Source organism: Ixodes scapularis, unplaced genomic scaffold, assembly GCF_016920785.2.
Source record: "Ixodes scapularis isolate PalLabHiFi unplaced genomic scaffold, ASM1692078v2 PGA_scaffold1__304_contigs__length_218370807, whole genome shotgun sequence".
Taxonomy (NCBI): domain Eukaryota; kingdom Metazoa; phylum Arthropoda; class Arachnida; order Ixodida; family Ixodidae; genus Ixodes; species Ixodes scapularis.
In genome coordinates this window covers 191475445-191488927 of record NW_024609846.1, presented here as the reverse complement: position 1 = coordinate 191488927, position 13483 = coordinate 191475445, and the positions used below count along the sequence as shown (strand labels likewise).

The following is a 13483-nucleotide window of genomic DNA, read 5'->3' as shown; positions in this document are numbered from 1 at the left end:
GGCCGAGGCGCAAAGCCACCGTCTCTCCTCACTCGTAAGATGGAGGGAAGTATGGCGCACGTGGCGTTGCACATTTTTGCCCCTGGGGGTCATGACTGTGGGCATAACTCGCCACGCTCCAATAGAAAACCGAACCCTGAAAACCCGTCCGGATAGAGCGTTCTTTTTTTTTTCCTTTTTGGAACGTCGTAAAATGTTACATCTGGCTTACTACATCTTTTCAAAATGAGTTGCGTTAGTGGATTTTGACTATGCTTATCGAGATTCTTTCGAAAACCAAGTTTATCTTCATTGATTAAATCACATTATTACAAATAACTTGATTATTTATTAATTAGCATTTTTTCATTCCTTGGCGTCCACAAGGAAATAGTTTTCATTTTTTTCCTCTCAACCATTCGTTTATAAGAGATTTCTTAAACCCTTCGCTGAAACATCCGGTATCTAGGAAATGGATTGATGTTTTTAGATAAGTTGTAAACGAGTGCATGAGTTGCTTTGCTTGAGGCTGGTTCTGCGGATATACTGGATATATTACCGTTTTATTTAGGCGGTATATACTTTAACGACTTCCCTCCGCATTTTTTGTTAACTGAGAACGGTGCTCTTGAAGAGGCAATTGAATCGAGTATTATTCAACCAGAGCTTATTGATATGTGCAATTTTTTACAGCAATGCCCTTGGAGCATACGACGACCTCAACAAAGCCGATGGTATGAGAACATTTACAGAATTCTGGAAAATGAACATCCGGCATTACGGACTGCTCAAGTTTCAAGTGCACGCCAATCTAACCAATAGCAGTACCGTCCAGGACTACGATAATCTTTTGAAGGTAACTCACAGCCTTCCTTCTTTGTGGGAAAATGCCGGACAATAGATTACTCGTGTTCGTATCTGAAACATACAAAATAATAAGAATAATATAATCGCGTGTTTTATATTTTAAGGTTACCTAGACAATTGCTCGGTTCTAGCATCTGAAAATGACTCAGAAATTAAATCCGTATCACAAAGCCGGATATACTTACACCGTGAAAATGTGGCATGTTAGGAAAGTATCACGATAGCGCATTCCGAAAATCCGCAGTGCCTCTAAGCGCCTTTTTGACGCAGTACAGCAATCCTACTAACGGTCCTTGAAGTAATAAATCAACGGAGCAAATAATCTTGTTTATCATTTGCGATTTCAGAACGCAAAAAAATGCGGTTCGATAACAAAGCAGGGTACTATCGTCTTGGTGATCTGCTCGCTTTGTTTTCTTTGAGTCCTGAACTCGCAGTGAACAGAGATAATGAAATTAGTCACTTCCAGGATATACGGAGCCTGCGAGCTTACCCGAGAGTACATCGGAACGGCCGCACAATTCACTGCACCATGTGCTCTAATGTGCGGTTGTCGAAATGCATTGTGGGGTTTTCGGGAAAGCCCTACACTGCGCGGCCACTTTTCTTGGCATTTCCGCGGAGAGGAGGAGAGCCCGCGCACAGCGTTATTCTGCGCTCAAAATGGAAGAGGCAATGCGAGCCTGTACCTTCCACTCCATTGCCAAGACAAATTGTCGCGGAGTGGAAACATGCACCCAGTAAAAGGAGTTGCCGTTCGTCCTTTCCAAGATTAGCCAGATGCTAACTGTACGTCTACCATAAGGATATGGTGCCTTTCATTCTGACATACATCATCAAATGTTTTGTTTGGAACCGGTTTTGACGTCACTGGTAGGAATCTCAACAAGGCGCCACCGAAACATCTCCTCACGAATGTGAAGGACGATGCTTTCGCTCGAATCTCAGCGCATACAATGCCTACCTTCACACCCTTTGGCTTCGCGCCTAAGTCTAAAAAATTAATCTTGACTGCCTTCAGACGAAATTATAAGCTCTGTGCCTCATAGCTTTGTTAACCTGTTTTTGTCGTTCCGGGTGCGGTACTGGCCAGTACGGGAAAAATACTGTCGACTCGTTGGTTACATGGCAGCGCGCTCCCCAGGACTTATGTAGTGGTCTTCTAAAATTACGCAAGTTTTCGGGGTTAGAGCGGTCAAGCGTGACTTAAAAACGACTATAGGTCACTACTAAATGCGAGGCACTTCTTCCGTCTGCCGCCCATGGAAAGCGAACACAAGGAAAATGGCACTGAGCCGTCTGCGCTCTCTTTTATTCCCTCATAAACACCACAATGCAATTCTTAAAGCGCTAATTGCAATACCCCAAGTAAACACAAAGAACCTGTTAGCTCATTGCTAAAGTGCCTAATACAATCACAATCAGTATGAATGTGAGCACCGCTCTGTGTCGCCCGCGGTAAAATCAGTGCCCCTGTCCATTGCTCCGTGAATTATAAGATAAGACGCTTTGCGGACGAGACATATACCCGTATTCGTCAGTCGCGAGTAGTGTCAGTTTAACCATTGACTAGTGACGTCATCGACTAAAATTATCACGTGGCGAGTCATAGTCATAGCTAAGTGAGCGCTTGGTATTCACCGGTCATGTTTAGGGCCTAGTCGTCCCCGCGACTGAGAAGTCGACTAACAAACCTTAGTCATGGGCAGCGATGGGCAAAATGCATGCAAATATGTATCGAAATACAAATAAAAAATACTTCGTCAAAGATGCATTTAATTGTAAATATAATTACATTTCCAAAAAAGAACTTAACTACAAGATGCAAATACAACCAAATGTATTTGGTCCCCTCCAAATACTTTTCCAAATACATTCCTCAAAATTTGCGTCAGCGACTTCAGAGCACCTGCAACGGGTTTCTGGGTATCTCATTTTAATTTTGCATCGCACACTCGGGAGTTAGTGTGCGAGGCTGTAGTAACGTAATGGAATTATAGTCACAAAAAAAATTAAAAAAAATGTAATCAGCTTGGACGTAATAGGTGAAAAAAATACTGAGCTTCAAGCAGCTTTTTTTGTCGATTACATTTCGGTATAGACCAACAAAGAACTGAGACGACCAAGACGCGCAGCACTAGCTAGAGAATTTTTTATTGTTGGAACTCGCACCAGTTACAAAAATTTGGACGACCCGCGCATTTAGAATGTTTCAGGCAGAAGTATGGATAGAAATTAGGTTAAAAAGCATCACAAGTTGTCACAGGCACTTATTTAGCCAGTCTGCCTGTGAACGTCGATTTCGTCACTAATCTTGCCCTGGACTAACACCGTAATCACAAAGTCACTAAGCGTTTGTACTTGATTGAGAGACACTGCATTCGGTGCAGAACGTAGTTTTCATCCTGCTCTGGACAGTGATAATAAATTTGATGGATGTATTTTCGCCCACAAAATTGTATTTAACTGCAATAGTATTTGAAATACCTACGTTTTAGTATTTAAATACACACATCAAATACATTACCCAATTTGTAATTAAATACAAATGCAAAATACGCAAAGTATTTTAAATACGTATTTGAAATACTTGTATTTGAAATACTGCCCATCCCTGGTCATGGGCTAGGGCTAGTTTAGCAGGTGTTCAGCGGGTGACTAGTGGCTGAGCGCCATGGCCGACTACTATCACCGCTGACCGCCAGCGCTAACGAAGCACTCACTGTGTCGGAACGCTGGGAGACACATCTATAAAGAATTGGAGGAGCAAATATTTTGTAAATAACCAAGTTCAACGGTCAGAATTACCGCTAAAAAGATCTCAGCAGGCCGCTGGACGACGAGTCAAAACTCATTTACGGACGCTTCCATATTTGTTTATGTCGCTGGCAATGCGCCTTCCGTGTTTATCCCCTGCGTTTTTTTCAATTTATTTTTTGTGAAACTTTGTTTTGGACTATTAGTCTCTCATTGTAACTTTGCTTTTCTGATAAACATTTAAAAATCTGTTTTTATACGATAAAATGCCCATTTACAAAGCGGCGTTAAAAGGGGTGCGGAAATCAAATTCCAGTGCTCATTTTTTAGCTTTAATGGGTTCCATGTTGCAGCATAACCTCAAAAATACCAGTCTTTTGATGAAAGGCACAAAAAAACTAATTTTAAAGCCAATTAAACGATATTTCAATGTGCACCTGGTGGATGCATGTGGAGCCTATTTTGGAGGTTATCTAGCAACATTGGGGAACATGCTACGTAGTCATGACGTAGCAAGCTCCATCGGAGCAGCGCCGCTCTTTGTAATTCAACATTTTCCTACATAAATTTCCACCTCAACGCACAAATCGCACAATGTACCAAACAGTTAATAAAGACAGACCCTCATTTGTGTAGCCGGACACAGCCATTGTCTCCCCAGAAGATTAGCCCGTCGCTCAAAATTTAAACAAAAGATGCTTTTCCCACACCGTTCAACCCTAAGCTCACAGTGCTGTGGAAGCTACGTGCTCCTTGGTCCAGCCACACGCTCGGCACCCCATGGGAACTTCGAACGGCTCGGTTGTAACGCGTTGACACCGTTTACACCACCGCAACGCTGACAACGACACCAACGACAAAGCTACGTCACAAATGCGGAGAATCTTTTTGTTTCTTTTTTTGTTTGCGCCCGATATTTCATGACACATCGCGCTCTCCGTTCGCTTCTCTTCGAGCGCTTGCTCGAGTGCACCGTTTGGAACGAAAAACATAGCCAGTAGTTTAAAATACAAACGTGCGATAATCTTTTACGGTTAATATCCCTCCTGCCTGACTCATTTTCGAACGAAATTTGAATATTTCGATTCGCGTTTCTGTACTCCTTTAAGTACACGTGTGCGTGACTTATCTTTTTATGTCACTCCCGCTTGTTAGTTCAGACTAGAGAGTCAACCGCTCGCTTCGTGCTCGTGAATACCGCAGAACTGGTCGATCCTTAGTCGAAGATATTTTGTCTTAATCGCGACTACTTAGACGCGATACTAACTTTAAAACAGCGCTAGTTAGTCACGACTGGTGAATACAGTTGAGTATGTCTCCAGCGATCGTTGCACCGTTCTGCATTTCCGAATCGTCTGCTAGCGAAGAACGGCCGGCGGAACCACAAAGCTGTTCACCATTGAAAAAGAGCATTTTTCGCTAGGAGTTTCCGCTAGTAAAAATTTCTTATCGGAGGTTTCGGAACAATCTACTAAAACTGCCTAATATTCACTTCGTGTGAGTTTTGCGAGGGCGACGGATCGCAAATCCGCACTCGCGAGAACTAAGCGCAGTTCAAGCGCAGCTCATATTACGCTGCCTGGAACTGTAAAAGCAACATAGAACTGCAGTAGTATATCGCAAACCATCCCGCAGTGACTTGGGCGTCGCTCGGAATCTTTATCGTGCGATAACCAACCAACCACCTTGAGGCTGGAACGAATATCACAAATGTATGCCCCGTCACGCACGCATAAAATGGTGCGCGTGCGTACGACAAATTGAACCCCATAAGTGATGACGTCACAACATGGCGTTCCGCTGCAAACAAACCGTTGCTCTGCTGGTTGGAAGAGTGGCGATGAAAACGACCGTGTGCTCTTCTCGTCTGCAGACTTCACTGACCCACACGCTGGCGAAGATATTCATCGTGACACACGCGCTGAAAGGTCACAGAGTTACTTCATATTTTGACGCATGTTCTGTAACTACATGAATTGCGCACGTTTCGCCCGTTAAATAGGCCGTGCGGCAAAATTCCGCGTTGAAAATTCTCCGAAGAAATGTTTCGGGACTGCCAGGGGCGCCGCTGTCGGCAGGCGAGTTAAGCGGGTTTCGCTATTTGCACAGTATCAACCGGGGTGTCACGTGACAACTCTAGCGACGCCACCTCTCTACGTCACGCATCTCTACCGCTCAGGGCCACGTGACCTTCTCTTCGCGTTTTGTCGGGTTCGCCGATCATCGTGCTGACCACTCCGCGAACGGGTAGGCACGGCTGCCGCGAACCGGCGTTTGCGGGTGGTTCACAGTTGGTCGTCGGCGAGCTCTGATCTCTATGTCTATTTGCTGGATAGCGATTGACCAGCTCCGCCTGTGTACGGGAATGCAGCCACGGTCGGCCATGTTTTCGGTAGAGTTATACAATTCTTAGCCATTAAAATAATATGGCGGACAGCGCTGTGGCGGCAGGCTGCCCTAAAATAGCCGTGGATCTACTACACTGTACCGTGGGCCATATTTTGTGCTTGATCGAAGTTGGTCGACGAAGCATATTCTTGAAACCCGGCGTGAAAGGTAGCCTTATCTTTGAGGACCCAGCGAAAGTTCTACTAGAGCCCAGCACCCGGAGAAAGCAGCGCAGCTCGCATCGAAAACAGACGCCGCACCGGTGTCTGCTTTCGAGGCTTTTTTTCGATGCGACTTTCGATGCGTGCTGTGCTGCTTTTCCCCGGTGCTGTCATACCGTGAAACTTTCACCGGGTCGATGAAGGTCGGGTCACCGTTCACGCCGGGTTTCAACAATATGTTTCGTCAAACAAGTTCAGTCAAGAACGAAATATAACCCACGGCTATTTTGCCACAACGCTGTCTGCCATGGATGGATGATTGTGGCTGCACCAGCTGTACATTGGCTAGAGGTAACATAACTCCACCAAAAAGATGGCCACCAGTGGCCGTATTCGCGGAGCGAGTAAACGCGATCCAGTAAATAGACATAAAGATCAGTTTCTGCGAGTCTCAGCCTTCCCGCCTGCTTTCCTCCTCGCCACTCAAAAACGCAGCTCATGCGCACTTGCGACCATGCTTCGCTGGCGGCGTCCGCCATTCAACAGAACCTTTGCTCAATCCTCCAAGCGCCCGGCCCGCACTCGAGAAATTGTGGGAACGGTGGTTCTTCAGATTCATAATGATCGGTCGTTTCGACCTATTCGATGGTCACACAGTTTCGAGTGTAATCCAGAGTCACCCTGAACAAGCATCATGTAGAATACAAGGGAGTGCCTTGTCACTTTTCAAATTTCTCTTACCTGTTAGCGATTTTATTACTGTTCGTTCAATCCACCCTTTAACCTGCTTCTGAGAGAAAAAAAAGAGAACTAATTATGTCTATGCTAGAAACTAGAGGAAAGATGACACATAAGTATTTGAAAAGGAGAAGACCAAACGCTATACAGAATAACGGATGATGGATTTCAGGTTTAACTTGTATCGTTGAAATTCATCGGGAGAAATAAGAAAAAATAAATAATCGAGATTACTTCCTCGTTCATATTTAGTAGATGTATTTTAACCTACGAGTAATTGAAGACTCACGCCAGTGAATAAAATTTATATCAAGGGGCCTCAAACAAAGGCAGTGTTATGCAGATGTTTCCGCATCTACTAATTGAGGGGCAACTTTTACTAAATGTATAGTACATTGGCAGAATGCGCAAAGTATAATTATTCGTCTTTATGTTGCTATGTGGTGCAGAGATTGAGAGGCCTCCAGGAAGTCAATAGAGCCGGGGACGTCAAGAAATTTGGATACATCATTCTTGGTGTTGGCCTCTTTCGCCCCTGGGAAGACGAAGCCTACGAATACCTGGAAGAACTTCTTCGGTACGTTCTTCGATTCTAGGTAAAAAATGAGACATACACTGAAAAACCTCAAACACAACTGATATATTTACTTTCCAAAAACTGTTTAAGTAGGCATTATGACAAACAGAAAATAAACCAAAGAGGGAGACACCAAATACACTCTATGCAAAGCTTAAAAAACAAATGTAGTGACACATCAATAACATAAAAAACGTAGGGACACCCACCACCTCTCTTATTCACTAACCTCAGCTAACTGCACTTTCTTTCCGCCTCCTACACTGGCACAACTAAGTTCCGTGTTACAATGCAGACCACAGAACATGTCGCCCTAGCTTGTCAAACCGCAATTAACAAACGAACCCTGAATGTCACCGCCTTTCAAAGCCCAAAAAACCGTCGTGGTTCAAGTTCCAAGCTAAACGAAGATTTTCAAACAACATTCCCGTGTTTTTGTATTTTTAAAGACCTTTTTTTATCAAGGGCCATAATAATTTATTTCGTAACCCTACGTAGGTAGATCCCCACAATGACACAATATTGTTAAATTGAGTTACATGTTCCTACACTTTGTGTAGTGTTAAGTGCTTATTTACGCAATGCTTAGATTGTTCAATATAACATAGGCCGCAATCAAAGCGTGTCTTCTATGCGACCGCTGATATACATTCTACGTATTTTTTTTTTGTCTATCTTCACACAACCTGTACTTGCTGAAGCGAGGGGATTCATGCGTCTCATTTTGTAAGCCATGAAAAGGCGGTGCCAGTATTAAAGCTGTGAGCTAGCGCATTGTAGTCGAGCTTTTGGTTGCACGTTTTAAAATCCCCAGGTGGTGGAAAGGAATCCTCAGTCCACCGCTAGAACTGCCAGATGCCCGTTGTTGGTTTGGCACAAGAAATCCCAAAACTTGACTATGGTGGGAAAGTTTAGGAAATTAGGGAACGATTACCCGTTAAGGAGGTGTTTTTTTTTTTTTTAATTTTCTGAGTTACCTTGTTTGAAGATACCTGACAAAACAACTATCTTAAGATATAATCTCTCAAAAATCGTCCATTCCTAAAATGAAACTATCGAATGAAAACATGACGTTTGTTCAGCTGCAATAATTAGGTTTTTAATTAACCCTATTTTCACATACTCCGAAAGGCAGCTACCGAAAGAAATTAAGAAGTGACTTTTCGCGGATTTGCCATTTTCCCAACAAAAGACAGGATCTGTTTTGAGCTGAAGATCCAGGTGATCTATGTTACCTCCTTCGGCCTTTCAAGCATATCTTTAATTCAGAAGCTATCTCAAACACTGGCTTCTTTAAAGATAATGTCACAGACACGCCTGTAGATCATTCACAAACCATGCAACGGCAGTGGTTTATCCATACTAGTTAGTGACTTCTGCAGATAGGAAGCCACGGTTTTTTGAAAGATTTCATTTTCATTTACGACCACCAGGGAGGAGAAAGGGTAGGTCTACTTTGTGGTATTTCACAAAAAGCTGAATGCCAAGCCACCTGAGACGCCGTTGAGTTTTGTGGCTGCCCCCACAAAATCGACGTCCTTCAAATATTTTTTTAAATTTCCCATTTGAATTGCTTGAAACGGCCGTCTAACGCCGAAAGCAAACCCCCAAAACCATACATTATCTTCCGATGCTCCAGTTTCGGCAAGAAAGCAAATAGTCTGGCTTATAGGGTTTATAAATTACCAGCTATTTTTCTTCGACCTCACTTTTTTGTGCGCCGTGATCCTAGTGAAATTTCAGTGGCCGCTTACATATTTTTTAATGATGACGACAGTAGTGTGGGTTTATTTCTGCTGGGTCGCACAGTGACATCACACAACATAAATCGGAAAAAACAATATTCCTCCAGGAGGGTTTGATGTTTACTTAGTTAAAATACGTTCTGTTTGTTTAGACAGATGGACGGTATAAAGGTTGACAATACTCCTCAGTGCAGATAGTGGAGGCGACAGAATCCTAATATAATTGTTTTTGCGTGAGTATATGTAAAGTTTTAAAGCTATAAATACCACATTGTAATCCCTGATTTCTAATGCAAACACATGCGTCAACATTGGAGAAGAGTTGAAGCTCTCACCAATAACAACAGTCAAAATTTAGTTGCAAAAAAATTTAAAAAGTGTCAAGCTGCCTTTTTTTTTTAAGTGTAACTGGCATGTCCCAAAATTCACCGCTTTTGCTAGAGTAAGCGTTGATTCTTCGAAAAAGAGCAAATGGAAGTCAACCGTTCAGGGTGAGGGTTACTCTTGTCTAGATTAGGAATTACTCGTCGTAAGAAGAGTACCGTTAACGTTTTCAAACGAATAGCCTTTGCTCTTATAGTTCGTGTTGAACGCACGCTGAAAGTGAGTGATGGGAACACTTGGTCAGTGTAAATTAACGACCCTTGCGAAGTGTTAAAGTGACTTTCATATCACGTGTTCATTTCACTCTTAAGGAGAGTAACCTTCAACTCTTTTGTAAGGGTTGCGTGAACTCCTAAATGTAGATTTATATGTATTGTTAATATATCAAGTGTCGTAGCATCTCTGCTGAAGTTTAACCGACAACTCTTACGTGGTGTTAAGATCACTTCCATAAAAAGAGTTAATTACACTGTTACAGAATAACTCCAATTATGTTACTTTGTGGTTAATTTTAAATCCAATGGAAGTTTATTAGTCCTAAGATACTGAAAGTTATCAGTTTATCAGTCCTTCCCAGAAGAGTAACATTCACCTCCAGTAGTGTAATGATTCAGAATAAATATTTTCATGAGATGAATGTGAGTCTAAGCGTTTGGAAGTCATTTAAACATCTTCCACTCGAAAACATTTGTGTCGAAATATATGAAACGACCTAAATGCAACAAAAGAGCGGCAACCGTTCCTTAAAATGGTACCTACAAGTGCATACGAAAGCTTAAGTGGCTCCTTGGGAAAGGCCAAGGTGTGACAAATAATGACACAAGTCACGAGGCTTTTTATTGAAATCAATTTTAATTGCAAAGACAATAATTGTACATATCCGACTCTCTCACCTTATCGAGAGAAGGTAGCGTGCTTAGAAACTGATGAATGCATTAAATAAACATTGCAAGCGATCTTCCGCTTTTGTACAGTAAAAGATGATACCCAGAAGAATGCAACAATGATCGCTGCACTTGTCGCGATTCCTGTCACCTTAAATAAAAACTCGTCCTGCTCCACAGTTATGATACTCTCAGAGCTCGAGGCCCTTTCATTGATGCGCACCACTTCAAACGGTGTATTGTCAGCATGTTCTCCTTGGAAACAGCAGAATAAATTTCGTGTATTGCTGTTAGGCACTTTTCTCAACCTGAAAGGCGATAGAATACAAATATCATTAGACCAGGCCGGACCAACAACAGCTACTCGGGAAATAAACGACTTCATTTGGGGTGAAAGTTAAGGTTCAGTGGTTGCTGTGGCCTCCCAGTGAGATGAGAGACATCAAAAGAAAGGCTGTCATTCCATCCTTTACTCTGGCTCTTCATTTAAAATTCTTCTTTTCTTATATTTTTGTAAATGGCTGTCTGGTTACCCTGGCACAACTGGAAACAACGCACAAATAACAAAGACGAGGAACGTGTAGCCGAGACAAGCGCTGGACCTAAACTGAATATTTAATAAAAGAAAAAAAAACGTCTAACTAACAATCTATTAGGTGTCCCAAGTCACCAGGCCCAATCTAAAAAAGACCGTAAAAACCGACGCCTGCATGTAGCAATCTAAACTTTTCGTCAATTATGTACTTCAAAAGTCGGTTTTTCTCGTAAAATTACAAAGCGTACCTCCTTTTCTGTAAACCATAGGGCCAAAAAACCCAGCCAGGGTCAACGCCGCACGGCGACGCAGACAACCGAGTCGACTTCCGGCGTATTTTGGCGTGCGTAATGGTAGGTGGCGTTGGGAGCAGCGTCTGAAGGTTTAGCCGACCATCGAAAGAAAGCAGACCACACGCTGACGAAATTCCGCTGGCAGCAAAAGCGCCGTCTTCGAGAAAACGTGTTTTTTTATCCTTTAAGTTTTGCTTTCCCTGTCTGCATTTAATTTTTAACCAAATGTACAGTGGCCCAAATTTTAATACTATCAAGCAAGCGTCGACTGCCGCGACGGCCAGCGCTGTGCTGCGGAGAAATGCGGCGCCACGGTAGAGATTAAACGCGTGCGCACAAAGCTCTTTCTGTGGCGAGCGTCGTCTGCTAGTCTATTTTGTTGACCGCACACAGCCCTTGTTCATTATCTGCTGGCATATCTAACCGCCTTTAAGCAAAGATCTGAACAGCGCTTGCTTTTATCTCCTCTTTTTTTTTTTTGATACTGCTCTGTCGTGGCATGAACCGCGCATCATCTCGCGTTTAATATACTTTTTTTTTTAATTCTTGGCTGCGTTCACTTTTGTGAACACCAGGGGACCTAAACTCGTAAAATACAAAGTTGGAGCCGACATTTCGCGGAGTACGTTGATTAGACGCCGGCGAAAAAGGTGCAAAGTCATCGTCGTGACAGTCTAAATCGGTGCGCTCCATGAACTTCAGACCCAACTTTGTGTTTCACGAGTTCAGAGCCCCTGAACACCAACGAAAATGAAAAATACGATGAGGCACAAACTGAACACAACGATGCATTGAATTATATACCGATTTACCGTAAACAAAGCTACGAGCCATCAAACCAATCCAGTGCTTTCACCCTGCCGCATACTTCTACACGCCTTCATGTTAGACCGAAACCTTGGTGGACTAAGGAGTGCAGCGAGACTCGGAAATAACAAAATTGTTCATGGGATGTACTACGCCGGTACCCGATGCCTCCAAATGTCTTAGCCTTCAAACAGGCTCGGGCGAAGGCTTGATATGTTCGTCGTCAATCCAAAAAGACGACATAGAAGAAATACACCTCCTCCGTTAATACTCACACCGGCGTAAAAGTTGTCTGAAAAAAAACTGCATAAGATTAATGGGGATTATCGAGCCTTCTCTATACCGTTTTTTGATCTGCCAGGTGGTGTACTGCCTAGTCTTGAGCAGCCGGCCAATATTCCAGGAGAGCACTTTGCATCTGTATCGGGTTCACCACATTACTCGGCTGCATTATTAAAGCATAAAAGTGTTATAGAGAAGAAGCGAATAAATACCTCTACAGGACTACAGGAACCCTATAATAGACCATTTACTTTTCGAGAGTTACAGGCAGCTTTAAATAAAAGTAAAAATACCTCCTCAGGACCAGACCGGATTCATTACTGTATGCTCAAGCATTTGCATTCTAATACCCTGCAAGCGCTTTTAAACATTTTTAACCAAATCTGGCGAGAAGGTGTCTTCCCAGACTCCTCGAAAAGAGCCGAGGTTATCCCGCTCCTCAAGCAAGGAAAAGATTCATCATTACCCTGAAGTTACCGGCCCATAGCCCTCACCAGTTCCTTGGGGAAAACTTTTAAACGGATGGTAAACTCAAGATTTGGTTTATTTTCTAGAGGAAAATAATCTCCTCAATAAGTTTCAGTGCGGTTTTGGCGCCCACAGGTCAACGTTGGATCACCCAGCCAGACTCGAGAAAACTATTCGTGAAACTTTTGTTAATAGACAGCATTGTGCTTCTGTCTGTTTTGATATAGGGAAGGCTGACGACACAACATGGAGGAATGGAATTTTGAACGATCTTGTCTCGTATGGAATTCGTGGCCGAATGCTCTCACTTATCAAAAGCTTCTTGGAAGACAGATACTTTCATGTCAAGCTTGGTACAACCTTCTCTCGTAGTTTTCTTCAAGATAATGGAGTTCCACAAAGTGGTGTCCTTAGCGTAACACCATTTTTAATAAAAATGAACTCTATCGCAAAGTATATCCCACAATCACTTACCTATTCTCTTTACGTGGACGACTTGCATATCTCTTGCTGATCGTGTAACATTTCAGTCTGCGAGAGACATTACAGCTGGGAATTAATAGTCTGATGAGGCGGGCTGATGACAATTGGTTCAGTTTTTCACCAGAGAAGTTAGTG

General features: G+C 42.9%; 1 protein-coding gene across 1 annotated transcript in view; it reads left to right on the top strand.

Annotated features, from left to right (window-relative positions):
• Positions 1-7784, top strand: part of LOC115332883 — a 40721-nt gene extending 32937 nt beyond the window's left edge. Inside the window, exons 3-5 of the mRNA XM_042290431.1 lie at positions 673-835; positions 7340-7467; positions 7763-7784. Coding sequence (XP_042146365.1) covers positions 673-835; positions 7340-7467; positions 7763-7784 — 313 coding nt within the window. The remainder of the gene's footprint in view (positions 1-672; positions 836-7339; positions 7468-7762) is intronic.
• The last annotated feature ends 5699 nt before the right edge of the window (positions 7785-13483 follow it).